The following is an 18,451-nucleotide window of genomic DNA, read 5'->3' on the forward strand; positions in this document are numbered from 1 at the left end:
AAGAGAGAACAGCTCGCTCTCGCACCTGGGTCAAAGTGCACGGTGCAGCAGCCCTGCCTGTTTATCTGCCCAGAGCCTGCTGAACTCTGGTCTCCCAGCAGCCTTTGCCTCTGGTGTCTTCCCACCCTTCCTCACCTTCGCACAGACACTGTAAGGGGCAAGCCACTTTGGGACCCCAACCCTCTCAGAGTCACCCAAGCTCGGCGGTTAGTGAAGCGAGAGAGCCAGAATTTTAGCCTTCACTTATTAAAAAAAATGTTTTGTTTTCGGTTTAGCTAGATATCACTGATAATGCTATAAATGGTTTTACTGGAGAGAGAGAGAGAGAGAGAGAGAGAGAGAGAGAGAGAGAGAGAGAGAGAGAGAGAGAAAAAAAGAGAAAAGTGGGAGATTATGTATGCTATTAAGACTGTTGAGTGGCAGTGTGCTTTGGAGTTCAACAGTCAATGGCCTGTTGACATTTCTGTAGCACATCAGTCAAAATGACACAGAACGCGAGCTGATTTATACCCCATAGTCGTTCCATCCTATGAGTCATTAGCGCTCTCGAAGAGAAACAATCGCTCACATCACCGGGCAAGGAAATGGAGTCGCTGCCGCGCACTCGCCGAGCAAGTTTCCGCTATTGCCGCGAGAGAAATGTGAGCAGCCGCTTTTTCACATTTCCGCGTGTTATGGGGTCTCGCGGCAAGCTGTGCGTGCCTTGTGGAATTTAGCGAAGCTATTAATTAATTCGCTCGCATGATCACTGAAGCATTATTGTCGGGGGTGTAGCAAAAGTTACAGACGTGAACACAGACACGTATGGTGAACCAAAGCCTATCGTCTGTATGCGTGAAAAAAAAAAAATCTAAAAATCAAAATCCTTGTTATTAAATAAACATTTTATTTCATGAATTATCAAAAGAAAAACGGCGGCCAAGATAAATTATCCTCCGCTATATCGCTGTGGAGCTGAACTTCAAGACTGTGAAATGCACTATTAGTCGATAGTGGGGAACAGGGAAGGTGGTGAGATATTTGAGGGGCGGGTGATGTGGCCAGGCAGCCAAGACATGTATTTGGTGTGATGTTTAGTAGTACGAATTTAAAATAGCAGGGTTGGGCGTCTGTTTTGTCTGTTAGTTACACCGGCAGTGTGGGAGAGCCTGGGGCAACTTATCAGCAAGTGGCGAAAATAATACAGTATGTTGTGAAACATAAAGCGGTGTCATTTTCCTTCCCTATCCAAATCTCTCTCTCTCTCTCTCTCTCTCTCTCTCTCTCTCTCTCTCTCTCTCTCTCTCTCTCTCTCTCTCTTTGTCACACACACACACACACACACACACATGCACAACACACCACTTCACTACATTTCTCACTCATTTCTCACACACATTACTTAACCTGCACTACAGTAAAAGAACCAGCAGGAGTAGGTAGCCTGTGTTCTCATGTGACTGGCCACTGGAGTAAAGCCACTATGGACTGTGGGTATACATGAGCTGTGTAAGCCACTAGCTGTGGACTGTGGGTATCTCTGAGCTGCGTAAGCCACTAGCTGTGGACTGTGGGTATCTCTGAGCTGTGTAAGCCACTATCTGTGGACTGCGGGTATCTCTGAGCTGTGTAAGCCACTAGCTGTGGACTGTGGGTATCTCTGAGCCGTGTAAGCCCCTGGCTGTGGACTATGAGAATCTCTGAACCGTATAAGCCACCAGCTGTGGACTGTGGGTATCTCTGAGCTGTGTAAGTGTAAGGGAAGAAGAAACTGCCGATGTTCACACCGAACTGATTAATTAAATGCAAGGAGGAAAGGAAAAGAAAGGAAAGGATCTCTCTCTCACACTCTTTCTCTCTGTGATTTGTGAGATTTATCACATCTGCTGCAGGACCTGTGTATAAATGTGCTCTTGCTACCTTTCATTATCTTCCTATAAAACACTCCCTCGTAGGAAGGAACAAGACTTAGACAGCTCAGAGATACCCGTAGTCCACAGTTGGTGGCTTACACAGCACAGAGATACCTTACACAGCTAGCTGTGGACTGTAGGTATCTCTGAGTTGTGTAAGCCACTAACTGTGGACTGCGGGTATCTCTAAGCTGTGTAAGCCACTAGCTGTGGACTGTAGGTATCTCTGAGTTGTGTAAACCACTAACTGTGGACTGTGGGTATCTCTAAGCTGTGTAAGCCACTAGCTGTGGACTGTAGGTATCTCTGAGTTGTGTAAACCACTAACTGTGGACTGTAGGTATCTCTAAGCTGTGTAAGCCACTAGCTGTGGACTGTAGGTATCTCTGAGTTGTGTAAGCCACTAACTGTGGACTGCGGGTATCTCTAAGCTGTGTAAGCCACTAGCTGTGGACTGTAGGTATCTCTAAGCTGTGTAAGCCACTAGCTGTGGACTGTAGGTATCTCTGAGCTGTGTAAGCCACTAACTGTGGACTGCGGGTATCTCTAAGCTGTGTAAGCCACTAGCTGTGGACTGTAGGTATCTCTGAGTTGTGTAAGCCACTAACTGTGGACTGCGGGTATCTCTGAGCTGTGTAAGTTCCTTCCTATGAGAAAGTTTTAACAGGAAGAAAAATAATAAGGCTGGTAGGAGCACAGTTATACACATGTACCAGAGCAGAGAAAGAGGGTGAGAGAGAGATGCATTTAATTTATCAGTTCAATGTGACACATCAGCGCTTTCTCCTTCCTTTACAGTACACCGTAGAGACAATTAACAACAACTGCGCCCTGTTGGGCAGCAAACCACAGCCCTAAATAAATTTCCCATTGTGCGCTGACAGCAACTTGCACAAGGAGGACAGGCTGCCATAGCAACGAGGGAAAGCTAGTCGCCCAGGGACGCATTCAAATGATGGACACAGGTAGGCTGGGTCTTCATCTACTCAAGTTTTCCAAACATCATTTCGCCAAAATGCAGCACCTCTTCGATCCATGTCTGTTTGCACTCGTGCATATCTTAAGAAAAGTCTTGCAAACACGAACTGAGAAATGCGATTGGAAGCAGCTTCGTCTTTTGCCCCTGCCAGTCTTTCCAACTGGTGAAGTCCATCACGTTCAATAAGAACCCCCGTGTGGGAACAGATCACATGTTGTCATTTACTCTTTTGGGTACGCGTCCTGACCACCGCCTTGCCGGCTGGTCTGTGTATTCTTAAAAGCAAACAAACAAATAACCAATCCCGTTAGAAGCTGTTTTCCTCTGCTGCAGACTACTCTAGCTATGCTCCGTGATGCCACCTCTACCTGCTATAGTGTACAGTCCCACTAGTTGCTTGGCTGCTGCCGGCTCTAACGGGTGAGTGAGGATCACTTTGAACGCTCACTCCCGTTAGTTGGGAACGCAGGGTTGGCCGTTCGGGAACCCTGCGCTGATAATGCTGGCTGATCTGTGGCATGCGAGAGCCATGCTGTGGCGTTTTTAGGACACTGACCTTTACTCATGCAGGTGGCATTTACAAAACCATTTGGTGACATATTCTGTAATAATGTACCTGTATGGTGCCTGGGATACACAGCAACAATAGAGACAGAGCAGGCAAGCTGAACTGAGAAAGCTTCAGCGATTTGTTTGTTAAAAAAAACAAACATAAGACTGATCGTGTGAATCGGACAAACACTGTTGATTGTTGATTTTCTCTCACACACACACACAGACACACACACACACAAAGAGTTTTCCTCCAAGTCACAATTTGGCATCGTTTCATTTGGGAACTAGAAAGTAAAGGATTGGGAGAGTGCAACATTTTGAAATATAGAAGTTTAACAAAGACAAGCACTTGGGAATGGATGAGAGAGGGGCGAAGAGGAAAATAGAAAATGAAAAAATGGGCTTTTTGGAAAGAGTCGTGAGGAGTGACAGAAGGACAAGCAGTATTCTGACTCTGTGTGTGTGTGTTTCTCATAATGAAAACTGATTTTCAGACAGTGAGAGGCAGACTAAAATATTACTGAAGTATACACACACACACATACACACACACACACACACACACACACACACACACACACACACACACACACACACACACACACACACACACACACACACCGTCAAGCATTATTATATGCCAAAAGTGTTGATTACACTGATCCTACCTTGCCAGCCAGGTTTGCAGACAGGTTTGACATGGATGTGTACCGTAGCGCTACACGCTGCCCTCTTCTGACCGCAGTCGAATGCTGTCACGCTTATTTCATAGTGCGGCTGTGCATCGAAACTCAGGCTCTCTGTGTTCCTGATGTTCCCTGCACACACAAATGAAGCTTTACTATACGTGTACATCTGTTTGTGTGTATATTCCTAGTTTTTGAATGCACATTCAAAGAAAACAACTAACACCGACAGCACCTTAAGACATTTGTGTGTGCTTGCGTGATGTATGCGTGGACACAACATGCTGATGAAGCTGCAGACGTTCTGCAATTAGTTTGGCTGTATTTATAAAAAACATGCATGTCGGATCGATGGAATGTGGGTGCTTGTGTGTGCATATGCGAGTGCGGGTATGCATGTAGGTCTGACCATTCCGGTCGATGGCGAACGGCGTGTTTTCTGTGGTTATCTGGTAATTGCAGATCTGGCTGTATTGTGGCGAGCAGTCCTGGTCCGCAGCCTGGACCTGAAGTATGCTATCGTACACTCTCCCCTCCCGCACAGAGCCGGCATACTCGGAGCTTGTGAACACTGGGGAGAACTCGTTCACATCTCCGACCTGGACGTGCACCACTGCCCTGAGAACGAGAGCCAGAGTGAAAGGTATATCCTCGTGAACAGCAGTTGTGCATGGTTTCAGCCTTTTCTTGTTTCAGGGGTTCTTGTAGGGGAAACTGCTGGAGAAACAGTGCTTTCGATTATGAACACAATCAGTCTCCTCTGGTGGTAATAGAAAATCAACAGTACTATATGGTAATGCTCTTATTGCAAGCATTGTATTCTTATCATACGATTAGTGAAATCCCCAATATCAGCACTGCTCGTTTTACAAACGAGGCTAACTGATCTTTACTGCTGATATGAGGTTGTAGCAATTATCTTGTGTTACGGGTGGGTGGCCATATTTGCAATTCAGCATGTAATGACTTTTCTTGACGTTAGTAATATGAGAGTGGATTTAAAGTTTATTTTTCTTCTTTATTGCACAGCTGCAAACATCCATTTTCACTGCTAGAGTTGCATCACCTGATCTACTGTTGCACACACTTGTGATTAAATGTACGAAATGTTGAAGATTGATCTTGGCTTTGCTACTGCTGAAATTAACTTTGTATATATAATATATTATATATAATATGTATAAGTACTATTTTATATATAATGGCCTTGAATGTTCTTATACTGAGAATGCTCTATGAATGTACACACAGACCCATTTCTGTTTGAATACATTTTCTTTACAGAGCTTTCTCCTTTCTGGTACACTAGCAGGGCAACCATTATTGATAAAGAATTTGAGAGCTTTTAGCTTCCTCTCATCTTTTACCTCCATCCTTACTTTGTGTGGGTGTGTGTGAGCATGAACGTGTGTGTGTGTGTGTGTGTGTGTGTGTGTGTGAGCATGCATGTGCGTGTGTGTGTGTGTGTGTGTGTGTGTGAGCGTGCACGTGTGTGTGTGTGTGTGTGTGTGAGCATGCATGTGCGTGTGTGTGTGTGTGTGTGTGTGTGTGTGTGAGCATGCACGTGCGTGTGTGTGTGTGTGTGTGTGTGTGAGCGTGCACGTGCGCGCGTGTGTGTGTGTGTGTGTGTGTGTGTGAGCGTGCACGTGCGTGTGTGTGTGTGTGTGTGTGTGTGTGTGTGTGTGTGTCTGTGTGCATGTTTGGCAGACAGATTAATCTTGTCTGGATTAAAAAGATACAAAGTGATAATGCAACTCTGGCTCTCTCAGTCACTGATGGAGAGCTATACTGTCTGAGATGGAACACCTTAATAATTAATGGATGTTGTTCCTGCCAGAGTCATTTTTGTGTCTCTGAATCTGTCAGCATCTCCTCTCCTCCAAGCTCTCACTCTGCCTGCTGTCCAAATCCCTTCACCTCTTCTGTCCCGTCCCATCCTCACGTGTACTCCCACACCCCCACACACCCACACACACAAACGCACACACGCGTGCACACACTTTTGGCTGCAGTGAATCATGTATGTGGGCGAGGGCGGTGGCATTAACACGCACAGTGACAGACGGAGATGTGAGGAGAGGCCAGCAGGAAAGCAACAAATCCCTCATAAGCATGCGTTTGTGTGTTTGTAGACGTGTGTGTATGCATCGTGTGTCTGTTAGTGCATGGCTGCATAAAGCCTTGTTTGCCGCCTTATATCTAACGTGCCAGACGTTTCGTTTGTAAACAGTTACGCAAGTGCGAGCGGAACAAAATGGATGCCTCATGCTGATGACCAAATCAGCCCCACCCCAGCAAAAAAACACCCTTTGTCATCATTTCTCAAATATTGTACTTTACATTAAAATGCCCAGTGCTGATTTAAAGTGTACAATGTTTACCTGACATCAGCTAAACAGAAATGTGCACTGTAAGACTTAATTCTACATGGGTCTGTGTATCTGTGGTCCTCACCGGCATGTTCCTGGTTAGGAAAAAAGAATAATGAACTAATTTCCTAAACTAGAATTCACGGCCATGGTTTTAGATTAGAAATTTAATCTAAACTTCTCTCCGCCTCTAATTATGGCATCCCATTCATCTGAACCATGTCCTACATCATCAAGCCTTCATCAGCTGCTCCACCAAATCTAAGGCACATAGCTTTGTTTGATGCCTTTTGTTAACACTGAAGCAGATTCATGGCATGGGTACCATTCCTTTCCCCACTGTTTCTGTTGGACAAACAAGTTTGTGCTTTAATTTTTTTCTTTGCTACATTGGATTTTATCTTATTGCCAATCTGCATGGCACTGCATGGCACTGATTTCTTGATCACTTTTACTTAAAACCCAATTCCAAAGGTGGGGGGGGGGGTTGTTGTGTTGGAGCTTTTTTGTACATTTCATAGTAATTTAAAACAAATTTGGTAGGCCTTTATTGTCAAATGTGTGCTTATAAAGTGCAAAAATTACTTTCCACGGCATTCCATGAGGCATAAAGCGAGACTTTTAGAAACTCTAATAAACTGCTAATGCAGGAAAGCAATATCCTCTGACAGTTGTGCGATCTTTTCCACATTACTGAAGGACCTGAAAAAAGTATGTAATCTTATAACTCCTCTTTGACTATTTTACTGTTCGCCGCTTGTTTCTGTGTTATGAGTAGTGATGCAAGGCTGATCTTTAAATGACTGCTTCCTGGATGAGCTTTGCACATATAATTTGTAGAGTGATGGATATGCACAGCACTACGTCAAGGCCAATCCTAATGAGCAAACCCCAAATCATGCCCCTTCCCCACAGAAACTGAAGCTATTACAGACTGAGTACTAGCTATAAAACTAATAGGTGAACAATGATTTTATCTGAGCATTTTTGGTGAATATGTTAAAGAGCATGTGTAGTTTGCACAGCTTGAGGATATGATGTTTTTATGACTACAGTTACAAGACCATTTTGTAATCAAAAGCGGATTCTCTTGCCCATATATTATTTTAGAACTGTAAAAACACCGTCTGTGAAACAAACAGTAATGTCTGAGAAAAACTGGAGTTTTCCTTGTAAATAAATCATTTACTCATTTTACTTTAAAATCTACTCGTTAAACACAGAAATACAGGTATGCTGCCGAAACCAGGGTTAAAGGTGTTATGGCTGATCAGTTTACCAAATCACCCATTACCAGAGGTACAGCACCCATGTGACTCTGTATGGCTGTACATGTCATACCAAGCAGTTAGTGTAAGGCTCTGGTTTGCACCCATTAGCCCAAAGGCCATGGTATATAAGACTTAAGATATAAGAAAAAGAGTGTAGCTCAGAAATGGCTTTATTTGTTGAACAACAGGTAGTGAGAGAGAGAATGTGAGGGAGGGATGGAGGGAGAGGGAGAGACAGACAGATGTGAGTATGCTGGCATTAGCTAAGGTAATGAGAAGGAAACAAGGTGTTAAAGTCTAGTCTACAGAATGATGGAATGGACAGCAGTGGGGAGATTGGTGAGTGGCTGAAAAACATCAGAGTAAATATATATCTAAAAAAAGAAGCTTCGCTGAAGCAATTTAGAGAATCTAGGGAGAAGATGGTAAAGGTCAGGAGACAGAGTGAGTCACCAGAGACGGAAAAGTGATAATGATTAAACAAAAAACATCGTACTGGCGCAGGTTTATCAGTGCCATGGGGGTGATGATTCATGGGAATTGTAGTTTTAAGATTGAGGTGGACAATCATACTTCTGTCATTTAGCTAAGGATAAATTGAGCTTACAGACAAGGGTAGACCAGGAACAGACAGAGGTATAGCATTCCGTGACAGCATGAGCTGATAAACACCCTAGCCAACCTGCAGCACAGCCAGTAGCAGGCTTTCCTCCAACTACTGTGCAAACAGCTCCTGCAGTTCAAAGCCCTCACTAAGGAGCAAGCCCGGGATCGCCAGATCCTCAGAAGCCTGCTGCAATAACCCAGTGCCCTGGCTGCGTCCCCGATTATCCTTTCTAAGATGACACCACAGGATGATCCGGAAGCTTATGTCGAGCTATTCTAGTGTGCAGCAGCAGGTGGCCCAAGCGCTGGGCAGCCAGGCTGCTACCATTGTTCACTGGAGAAGCCCAGCTCATGGCCCAACAGTTTCCCATAGCGGCACAGATGGTCTATGAAGGACTGCGAAGAGCAGTCCTGCAATGGGTTGGACAAACCCCAGGACAACAGAAGCAGAGACTTTGGACCTTGTCTCTTGAAGAGTTTGGCCGACACTTTGCTTTTTTGGGTGCAGCAGTCCCAAGATTGCTGCAGGTGGTGGCCACTTAGCTCAGGGCGAGATGACTCAAGCGTAGAAGACACTGTGATGCTGGAGCTGAAGCAATAGCCAAGTGCATCCAGTGCCACAGGATTGAGACCTTAGATGATGCCATTCCGCTGAGGGAAGAACATCTTGGGGCATCCCCCATATTTTTTGGAACGGATTTGCCACAAGTGGGGGTATTGTGAAGCAGATATTTGGGGGCAAGTCCTGCATAGGAAATGTTTGTGCATCTTGTACCGTCATTGAGCAGGGCCTCCATGGCCTTCACGGACTGGTCCAGAATAGGAGTAGGCACGGGTTGAGGTGAGGGCCTCCAAGACTGATACTGAGAAGGAGGCCAAGTCTCAGGGAACTGTGCTGTCTTCTCCGTTTGGTCTTCTCATATGGGACTTTCCTCTGAACAATTCCAGAATGACACTTTTAAGAATATCCAAGACCAAGTACAAGTAATCGATGGTCAGGTGCTTGAACCAGGAACAGTCCTGGTGTACCCATGATCGTTAACAGAACCTGTATACAGTGATGCGGGACATGCGGATCGATCGCACAATTGTTAGTGCAAAAAAGACACAGGGAAATGCTTTTCCACATGTTCCATAGCAACGCTATGGCAGGGCATTTAGGTGAGGACAAGATGCTGACTCGCCTAATAGCCTGGTTCTATTGGATAGGCTTGACATCCTCTATGACCAAATCAGCATTGACCTTCTTGGGGCCTTAGAGAGAAGCATTTGGGGTTTGTGATAGTCTTGGTGCACTATGCAACATGGTATCTGGAAGAAGCCCCACTCCGCAGTATCTCAGCAATCTGAGTCACCTCCTGACTTGGAATTCTGAAAGAGATTCTGACTGATCAGGGCACTATTGTTTTCTATCATTGTTGCGTATTGTTGTTATGTATTGTTGTTTTGTATTGTTGTTGTGTATTGTTGTTGCATAATAATTATTGAGGACTAAAGTGATCTCTGTCATCACAAGATCGATGGGCTGGTCAAATATTTTAATAAAGCACTTAGAACCATAACTTTTTTTTTGGGGGGGGGGGGGGGGGGGGGAGCATCTACAGCATTGCACTCAACTGAGAAGACAAAGGATCAATTAAGGTACTGTTTCTGCAGAGGTTTGGGATGAAACATAGTACTATTGTTTGACCAGGAACATGATATTTTCTTCAGTGTTACCAGTACAAGGTAGTTATGTAGAAGTACCCCATTCTAGCAGTCTGTGTCCAATAACAACAATCTGTGTCCAATAGCACTTTGAAACTGACAGCTTTACTTCATGAGCGCCAAGCGCGCAGCTCGAAACTTTGAGCTGGTGCTTCACTCCTGGCACGGGCCCAGAAAGGCAGTCATTTACTCCCGCACGAGCAGAACAGCCAGTTTTTGATGCATGCGGAGTGGCCTCGTTGAAGTTATTGATCCGTTTTAAATCATCTCTGATGGTGAGTTGAAGTGGGGTAAATCGCCTCTCGCACTTTGGAAAGCATCCTTCATTATGATTGCTGGCATAGATGGGCTATAAAAACTCCTACCTGTTTATCAACATCACTGAGCTTCCTTGTAGGGCTGCACTGCAATTGCATGGTAACGGATTGCAATTGTGATCAGCCTTGAAGCACGCTGGATTTGACATGTTTAAGGATGATATTTGATCAAAATAATTTACATTTGTTGGATAATGTGCATACTGTGATTCACCAAAACACCCACAGAACACACATCTGGAATGTCTGAACTTCGCGAGGACGCTCACAGCAATTAAAAAACAAAACTGCGACGTGTCGGGGCTTTATATGCATATTGCATTATCAATAGCTCACTGCAATTATCTTTAACAAACGACATGCAGTTAAGCCATACATCCTCACTGTATTATGTTGGAAATTTCTTTAACAATTTAAATGAAGTTGATTTAAAGAAGGCTATTTCAAACGTCCCCTGATATCCGAACAGCATCCTCAAAAGCAAACAATAAGAAAGGATGTGCGTTTGCATCATGTGCATACACTTATTCCTTATTTCAGTTATGTTTTTAAGTATGTGCATGAACAGAAACGTTCTTGTAGCATGAAGAAAAACTTCTGTAGCCGTGGTTTCTACAGAAGGACAGAAAGACAGTCATCGCTGTATGACTTTGAACAAAGGGTCATACTATTTTGGCGATGCAGAAAAGAGCTCATAACAGTGAGAGATTAGCCAATGGTATAGCTTCTCTACACCATTTATTAAAGGATCCAAAAGGCTGTCTGGTGCGAGCATAGTCTGTTGGGTTCAACCTTTCTATGCAGTACTGGTGATGCAACAGAAGTCAGCTTTATTCGCTAAAAGGGAACGTGAAGCTGCTGTTACAGTTTTATTAAAGCCTCTGAGGTGGGAAATATTTTAAGAAACTAAAATGTCAGAAATTCGGCAAAACGAGAACTTTCGGAGTCTGGAGTATTTTTAAACCCCGCAGAAGTGAGAAATGGGGACAGTGCCTTGCCCGACCAGAAAAGCAGAAAGTTCGAAACACGCCACCATGTGGATGGACATGGAACAACTTCTCTGGGTGCCTCTTGCTTTGCTTGTCTTTCCCTCAATTCTTTCATCCTCGTCATAGGTCTCAGAAGACACGACCTTTTTTCTGAGGTGGCTTCATAACTCATAATCAGATCAGCATTTAAACACGTCCTGAGGTTGATGAAAGTCTTGGCTTTTCTGCTGTAATAAAATGTAAAGGTCGAACACACACACACACACACACACACACACACACACACACACCCATACTTGTGCGATCTCTTTACTCCAGCTCCTCCTGCTTCTGCTCCACAGTCGTACGCCTGGATGTTGAAGGTGTACTCCCTCTGGCGCTCGCAGTCGATTGGCCCACGAGCCCGCAGAAGCCCCTCCCCCGACGTTCTGTTCAGGACCACGGCTTCGAATGGTGCGCTCGGACCATGTACTCGAAATGCACAGATCTCTCCTAGAGAGAGAGAGAGAGAGAGAGAGAGAGAGAGAGAGAGATGAGGCAGAGGGGGTAGAGGAGGGAGGGAGAAATCAAATTAGAATGGCAGCAGTCTTTCTGAGAAGCTTTTGTACTTTGGCAGGATAGAAAAATAACAAAATGCATTCATCTGCCACGTTGGCACACCCTTCCCTTGTTATTCCTCTATGAATCTCTACATATAACACACTTCACTCAGCTAAACCCAGAGAGGATCACCCAGACCTAACCTTATACAGTGTACATATCTCTGTCTTTCTTGCTGGCTCTCACTTTCCCTAAAGTATATCTGTGTAAATCTACAGCGTTTTTTATAAATTCACTCTGACACGCTTATCTGAAATTGTCTGAAAAGGGACTCTCCCATCAGAGTGCCCCAAAACTCCACAAACAAGTCTACACAGTTACATTCCCTTTTTAGCAGTTTCGAGGTTTAACCCCGCTCGATCTAAATTCGCTGCCTGACCAGTGGCTGGTTGCCAGGGTCACGATTTGACACAAGAATTCTGGGCCTCGCCTGGAGGCTGCTCGGAGCGCTTGGCACTTCCAGTATCCCAGGGTGCACTGTGCCTTAGCTTCCCCCCACCCCCCTACCCCCCAACATCCTGAGCCGACATCGGATCAAACCATGGCATCGAGTGGAAGATGGGAGTGAAGAGCTTTTCATGCAAAATACATAATATAATTTGGGACTTCCATTCGTGGAGCTGGATTGACCAAATTAGCATAATAAAGTAGTGGGAAAACCAGTCAGCTGCTACTGGGACTCAAACACCTGTCACAGCCAAGTGGTTGGTAGTTCTAAGTTATTTTGAGAAAAATATACACAATATCCAATAATTTAACAAAAATGCATATTCAAGTATAGTGTAACATTTCATGAGTCTTAAAAGGTCTAAGAAATGTAAATTCCAGTCTGGATTCAAAACATTTCACGCTAAACCAGTGCAGTAAAGCTGAGCAGGACCTGTCTGGTCCTGGAAAATTCTGTGCCAGGAAAATGTTTGGGCAAAAGCGTGGCACCTCATTGGGAGTATTTGCATTTCCCCACCAGGGGGCTTGCGCGTGCGTGCCTGCGTGTGTGTGTGTGTGTGTGTGTGTGTGTGTGTGTGTGTGTGTGTGTGTGTGTGTGTGTGTGCGCGCACATGTTGGTGTGAATGTTTAATGAGTGAGTGTGTGATGGTATCCGCTGGGAGGGTACCTGCAAGACTCCCCTCCCATGTAAAGCCGCAGGATCACCAGGAATGAGGAGAGGCATTTTAGAGAGAGAGAGACAGAGAGACAGACAGACAGAAAGACAGACAGACAAAAGCGGGCATAGACTCTGTCTTTTTCACTATCCTTTGATTTATGGCTTAGCACTCAGTTCATATTTATTGTGTATTGCCAAACCTATAAAGACACAAGTACTAGGATCTATAACATACCAGTAATAAAGCACAGTTCTTTATGTGCAGGTATGAATATCATTATTAAAATGGGAGAGCCGAATGCAGAACATAACGGCGTTAGTGGAGAGGAGTCATAGTCTGCTGGGGTAGGATAAAGGAGAAAGCCTGTCTAAAAGGTTGGAGTTAGTTTCTAACTTAATTTCCAACATTTTCCTCTCTTATTCCCCCCTGTGTTCTCCTTCACACACACACAACTGCAGTTGAGAGATAGTGTGTAGAAACTATTGGATTTTGATTGAAACCCTAATGAAAAGTGATGTAATCAAAGTCATTATAGAATTAGTCAAACAAGAAAGGGGAAGAAATTACACTCAGTGCTGGCTGGTCAAAACAGGGGTAATAATTAACATCAGACACCAGTCATTTCACTCTGTGTGTGTGTGTGTGTGTGTGTGTGTGTGTGTGTGTGTGTGTGTGTGTGTGTGTGTGTGTGTGTGTGTATTAAAAATAAAAAGCTGGTTGTTCAGGCTTCAACATTATTTATTTCAAGCCTATTCTTTTCCTCCCCTCCCCTCTCCTCCCCTGTCCTCTCCTTTCCTCTCTTTCCCTCTCCTCTCCTCTCCTCTCCTCTCCTCTCCTCTCCTCTCCTCTCCTCTCCTCTCTGTCCCTCTCCTCTCCTCCCCTCCCCTCTCCTCCCCTCTACTCTGCTCTCCTCTCCTTTCCTCTCTTTCCCTCTCCTCTCCTCTCCTCCCCTCCCCTCCCCTCTCTTTCCCTCTCCTCCCCTCCCCTCCCCTCTCCTCTCCTCCCCTCCCCTCCCCTCTCCTTTCCCCCCCTCTCCTCTCCTCTCCTCTCCTCTCCTCCCCTCCCCTACCCTCCCCTTTCCTCCCCTCTCCTCTCCTCCCCTCTCCTCCCCTCCCCTCTCCTCTCCTCTCCTATTCTCCCCTCCCCTCTCATCTCCTCTCCTCTCCTCTCCTCCTCTCCCCTTCCCTCTCCTCTCCTCTCCTCTCTTTCCCTCTCCTCCCCTCTCCTTCCCTCCCCTCTCCTCCTCTCTCCTCCCCTCCCCTCTCCTCCTCTCTCCTCCCCTCCCCTCTCCATCTCATCCATCCCTCCTGTCTTATTATCATGCTACCCCCCTGACCAAAAAAAGTGGGGACAAATACTGTAGCATTCAAAACCAGCACTGCTAAAGCAATTACATGCAGCATTCAATACAATCGATACAATTCGTTCACTTCCCAGAGTAGAATAGCCTCCAAGACATACCCATGAAACACACAAACACACACAAACACACACATGCGCATACACTTGTTTAGTGTTGAGTATGTTTAAGTACCCATGTCTAACGATACGCCCAGGTACTAACATGGCCTAAAGCAGGTATGTGTGCTCGGTTGCTTCTTAAACAGTAACAGTATACTGGGCTGCAAAAGTAGACCATGTAAACAGTATACCTCACCATGCCTTGCACAATTACATTAAATGCAGTATATCATATTCAATACATTCTAAACAGGCTTCAGAAAGGATTTAGGAAAGATGTATTTGTCAGGTGAATACTTTATCCAGCTTTGTATACAGTAAACTGATATTCTGAAATATTATAGAATACAGAATAAAGATGAAAAGTACACACACACACACACACACACACACACACAGTTCATGGCTACCTCATAATTACTTATATATCTTGCGTCAGCTGTCAGACTGACGCCACCTTTCACTTTATGTAGAGTACGAGAGAGAGAGATGCTTTGCGTGAGCAGTATCTCTCTGGGACATTTTAACTATATCTACTGAAAAGAAGCGATATGAGATTTCATGCTGACATGCAGAAACGGGGCTAGGAAATAATAAAGTTTGTGGAATGAATATATTTTTACCTTTTCCTTTAGTCTTTACCGCTGTCTGTTGCAGTCTGATCCAATTTTCACTTCCACTCCACCTCTCTCTCTCTCTCTCTCTCTCTCTCTCTCTCTCTCTCTCTCTCTCTCTCTCTCTCTCTCTCGCTCACACACACACTCTGCCTAGTAATAAAGTCTAAATAAACCCCTTATTGTAAGGCAGACAGAAACAGTGATGCTGGGCCTTATTAACCTCATTCGGGTCTTGCGGCGATGTGTCAGTGGAAGAGCAGACCAACTCTCAGTCAGCCGCTGTCCACGATAGACCTAATCTACAGCCCCGAGTGGACAAATAAATCTTCAGCGCATTTACCATATCTCTCTCTGTGCTTTACACGTACCTGCAGACATATGCAATTAATCAACATCTTCCCAAAGGCTAGATAAAACACTGATAACACAGACACACACACACCTACATACACACAGCTCTTTTACTACCCTTGTTGGGCCTAGCCACTGACTTGCGCATTAGTCAACGTAAATAATTCAGTGTACACCTAAACCTCACCTAACATTAACCTCAGCACCCAAAATGACAAAAACCTGCTTTGTCAAACGAAATGACAGTCACACAATGACAAAATGTTTGTTTTCCTATCATCACGGTCCCCATGAAGAGCTAGAAAAACATTCCTGCTACCCCTCTACAGCCTTCTCCTCCACCACACCACCACCCACTGCCATACACACAGTGGGTCACTTTAACTCCATTTCAGTGGGCCTGACAAGCACATTTATTCTCTCGGAGGCAGCCGGGGGGAGGCAAGCTTGTTGATGACTCTTTCTGAAAGCTGTCTCGACCGTGGGTCAGGAAAGTGGGCGATGCTCAGCCATGTTTGTAAGAGTGAGGAAAGGAGTGTTATACACGCACACACGCGTGCAAGCACAATGCCACACTGCAATAGTCAGTGGTTTTTCAATCCTCATTAAGAAGCCAGAAACGTTTCGCAATGTGATAATAACCAGAAGGGAGGCAGTTTTCTTATTAGCAGCACACTGCGTGACTTAACTTAAGAAAATACAAGACACACACACGTGTGCGAACACACGTTATTACCTACAGACATAAGGTACTGATTTTACCTCTATAATTAATGTATCTCTAAAAAACACCATATACTGTATACCCTGTCTATTCGGAGTTTGTGTGTGTACGAGTGAGTGAATGTACGTGTGTGTGCCTTATGCGTTTGATGCCTGTCCAAATATAAAATGTGTTGTGGGATTGATATGATAAACAAAGTGGAGAAATGTTAAAGTATTCCCTACACACATAATAATACGGATCTCATAATCTTAATTAAACACAGTTTATCAAACATTTATATGTGAAAATATTGATGTAACTTCCTTTCATTTGCACTCTGATTCTTAGGAATGTAATTTACTGTCTACTTTAATCAGACTGCCTTTAACTGGTCTTTCATCTTTTCCCCTCCCTCAGGCAAAGGTGTGTCAGAGCATGAGAGAGAGAGAGAAACAGGAGAGAGAGAGAGAGAGAGAGAGAGAGAGAGAGAGAGAGAGAAACAGGAGAGAGAGAGAGAGAGAGAGAGAGAGAGAGAGAGAGAGAGAGAGAGGGAGAGACGAATAGCTGTGGGACCAGGTCTCATTAATTCTAAGTGAATGGAAATAATCATGATGACAGGAAGGCTTGTGTTTTCTTGGGCCTGACACAATGTCTGACACAGACATTCAACTGTTAAAGGACAATGTTTTCTCTCTCTCTCTCTCTCTGTCTCTCTGTCTCTCTCTCACTCTCATCTCTCTTTCTCTTTCTGCCTTTCACTCTGTGTCTGTATATGTGTGTGTTCTAAAAAGGTCACTGTGTGTGAACACTGTGCAGTTTAATCCCCTAGGCTTTATATCTCTCACTTTATAACACTCTCTCTCTCTCTCTCTCTCTCTCTCTCTCTCTCTCTCTCTCAGTCTCACCCAGCATTTGGAGATCTAAGAGACGTTCTCACAGACAGCAGCTGAGAGTCCTTGCCGTGGCACACGGGGAATCGGTAAAAGGGGGATAAAACGAAGAAGAAGAAAAAAAACCCCACTCATTCCCAACACTCACCCGACCTCTTTAAACAACTTCCCAACAAGCTTCAGGGGTCACGGTTTTTACAGATGGTGATGCATTTACCCACGACGGGCAGGCTAAGTGGCCGCAGTTTGCTATATTTAGATTCCATGTCATTTGGAATCACAGTCTTTAGTGCCAGAGCAGGCTGAGAGAAACCTTTGAGAGGGCGAGGGTGATGCGGTGGAGGAGCCTTCGTGTCAACGTGAACTATGACTGCTTTACACAAACTCTATGAGAGTAAAAAGATAGATATTGTGGAAGACCTTTTTTAGTTCTGCCAGTCAAGTAACTGCGGGCAGTCTTTTGACCTGCACCGTAAGTGTCAGCATCCTTTTATCTCATTCACCTGCTTTTGACCACCAGGCCCGGCGGCGCCTTTTGGGCCGCTGTCCCCTCCAGATGCGCGCTGGCGTCGAACCTCGACGCAGCCATTGGCGCTGCAGCACCCACTGGAGCACGTCTGGCGCCTGCTATTAATGCCGCCGCCAAAGCCGCTTGGCTCCTGTCGCTTCCGCATACAAAATCCACACCTTAAATCCATCAAGGCTTAAGAATCCTTCTTTAACTTTAACTTTACCTTCTCCTGTTCACCCACGCTGGCTCAAGATGACTTGACAGTTGAAATCAATTAGTCACTGAAGCTTTTACCTGATTTTAACTCCACAGTATGGATGCCTTTCCAGGCATTCTCTATGGTTTGTACATTCAGACACCCGATAACGCCAAAGCATACATGGAATTTATTATTGAAACGTAGGTGGAAAAAGCAAAATGTTCATTTATTTCAGTATGTCCATTGGCTGATATTTGCCCAATCAATTTTTATTATAGCCCATCAACCAAAAAAGGGGAAAATATCAATGCTAAAATATATTAGATTGCTAAGTGGGTAGTAATTAAATATTCTTGAGCATTCTACAAGACAGATTAATCTTATTTTCATTTCCACGTGACGTGCATGCATTATTCAATGTAAAGATTTATCCTGTAACCTGTTTTCAGTTACACAACTCTCTATCAGCTTACATTAACTGTATAGCAACAAATGAAATGTTTGCTTAAAATTAATAAGCATTTCTGTTTGGAGATTTTAATTCACACCATATGGAATGTTACCTGTCCTCTAATTAGGTTAAGATGTTAATCATAGCTGCAAGATGTTCCTCAAATGTGCTTGCAGAAGTGGGGCTCT

The 18,451-nt window shown here is 44.6% G+C and overlaps 1 protein-coding gene across 5 annotated transcripts in view; it reads right to left on the reverse strand.

The window, feature by feature from the left end:
- clstn2b (calsyntenin 2b) overlaps positions 1–18,451 on the reverse strand; it is a 72,869-nt gene that overhangs the window by 28,292 nt on the left and 26,126 nt on the right. For all 5 annotated transcript variants that reach the window (XM_081699870.1, XM_081699871.1, XM_027028180.3 and 2 more), the window contains 3 exons: positions 11,668–11,863; positions 4,522–4,730; positions 4,095–4,244 (listed from right to left, as the gene is read on the reverse strand). In XM_081699870.1, coding sequence (XP_081555996.1) covers positions 4,095–4,244; positions 4,522–4,730; positions 11,668–11,863 — 555 coding nt within the window. The remainder of the gene's footprint in view (positions 1–4,094; positions 4,245–4,521; positions 4,731–11,667; positions 11,864–18,451) is intronic.

The sequence above is a fragment of the Electrophorus electricus genome, chromosome 17, assembly GCF_041902795.1.
Source record: "Electrophorus electricus isolate QZ-2024a chromosome 17, ASM4190279v1, whole genome shotgun sequence".
Classification (NCBI taxonomy): Eukaryota; Metazoa; Chordata; class Actinopteri; order Gymnotiformes; family Gymnotidae; genus Electrophorus; species Electrophorus electricus.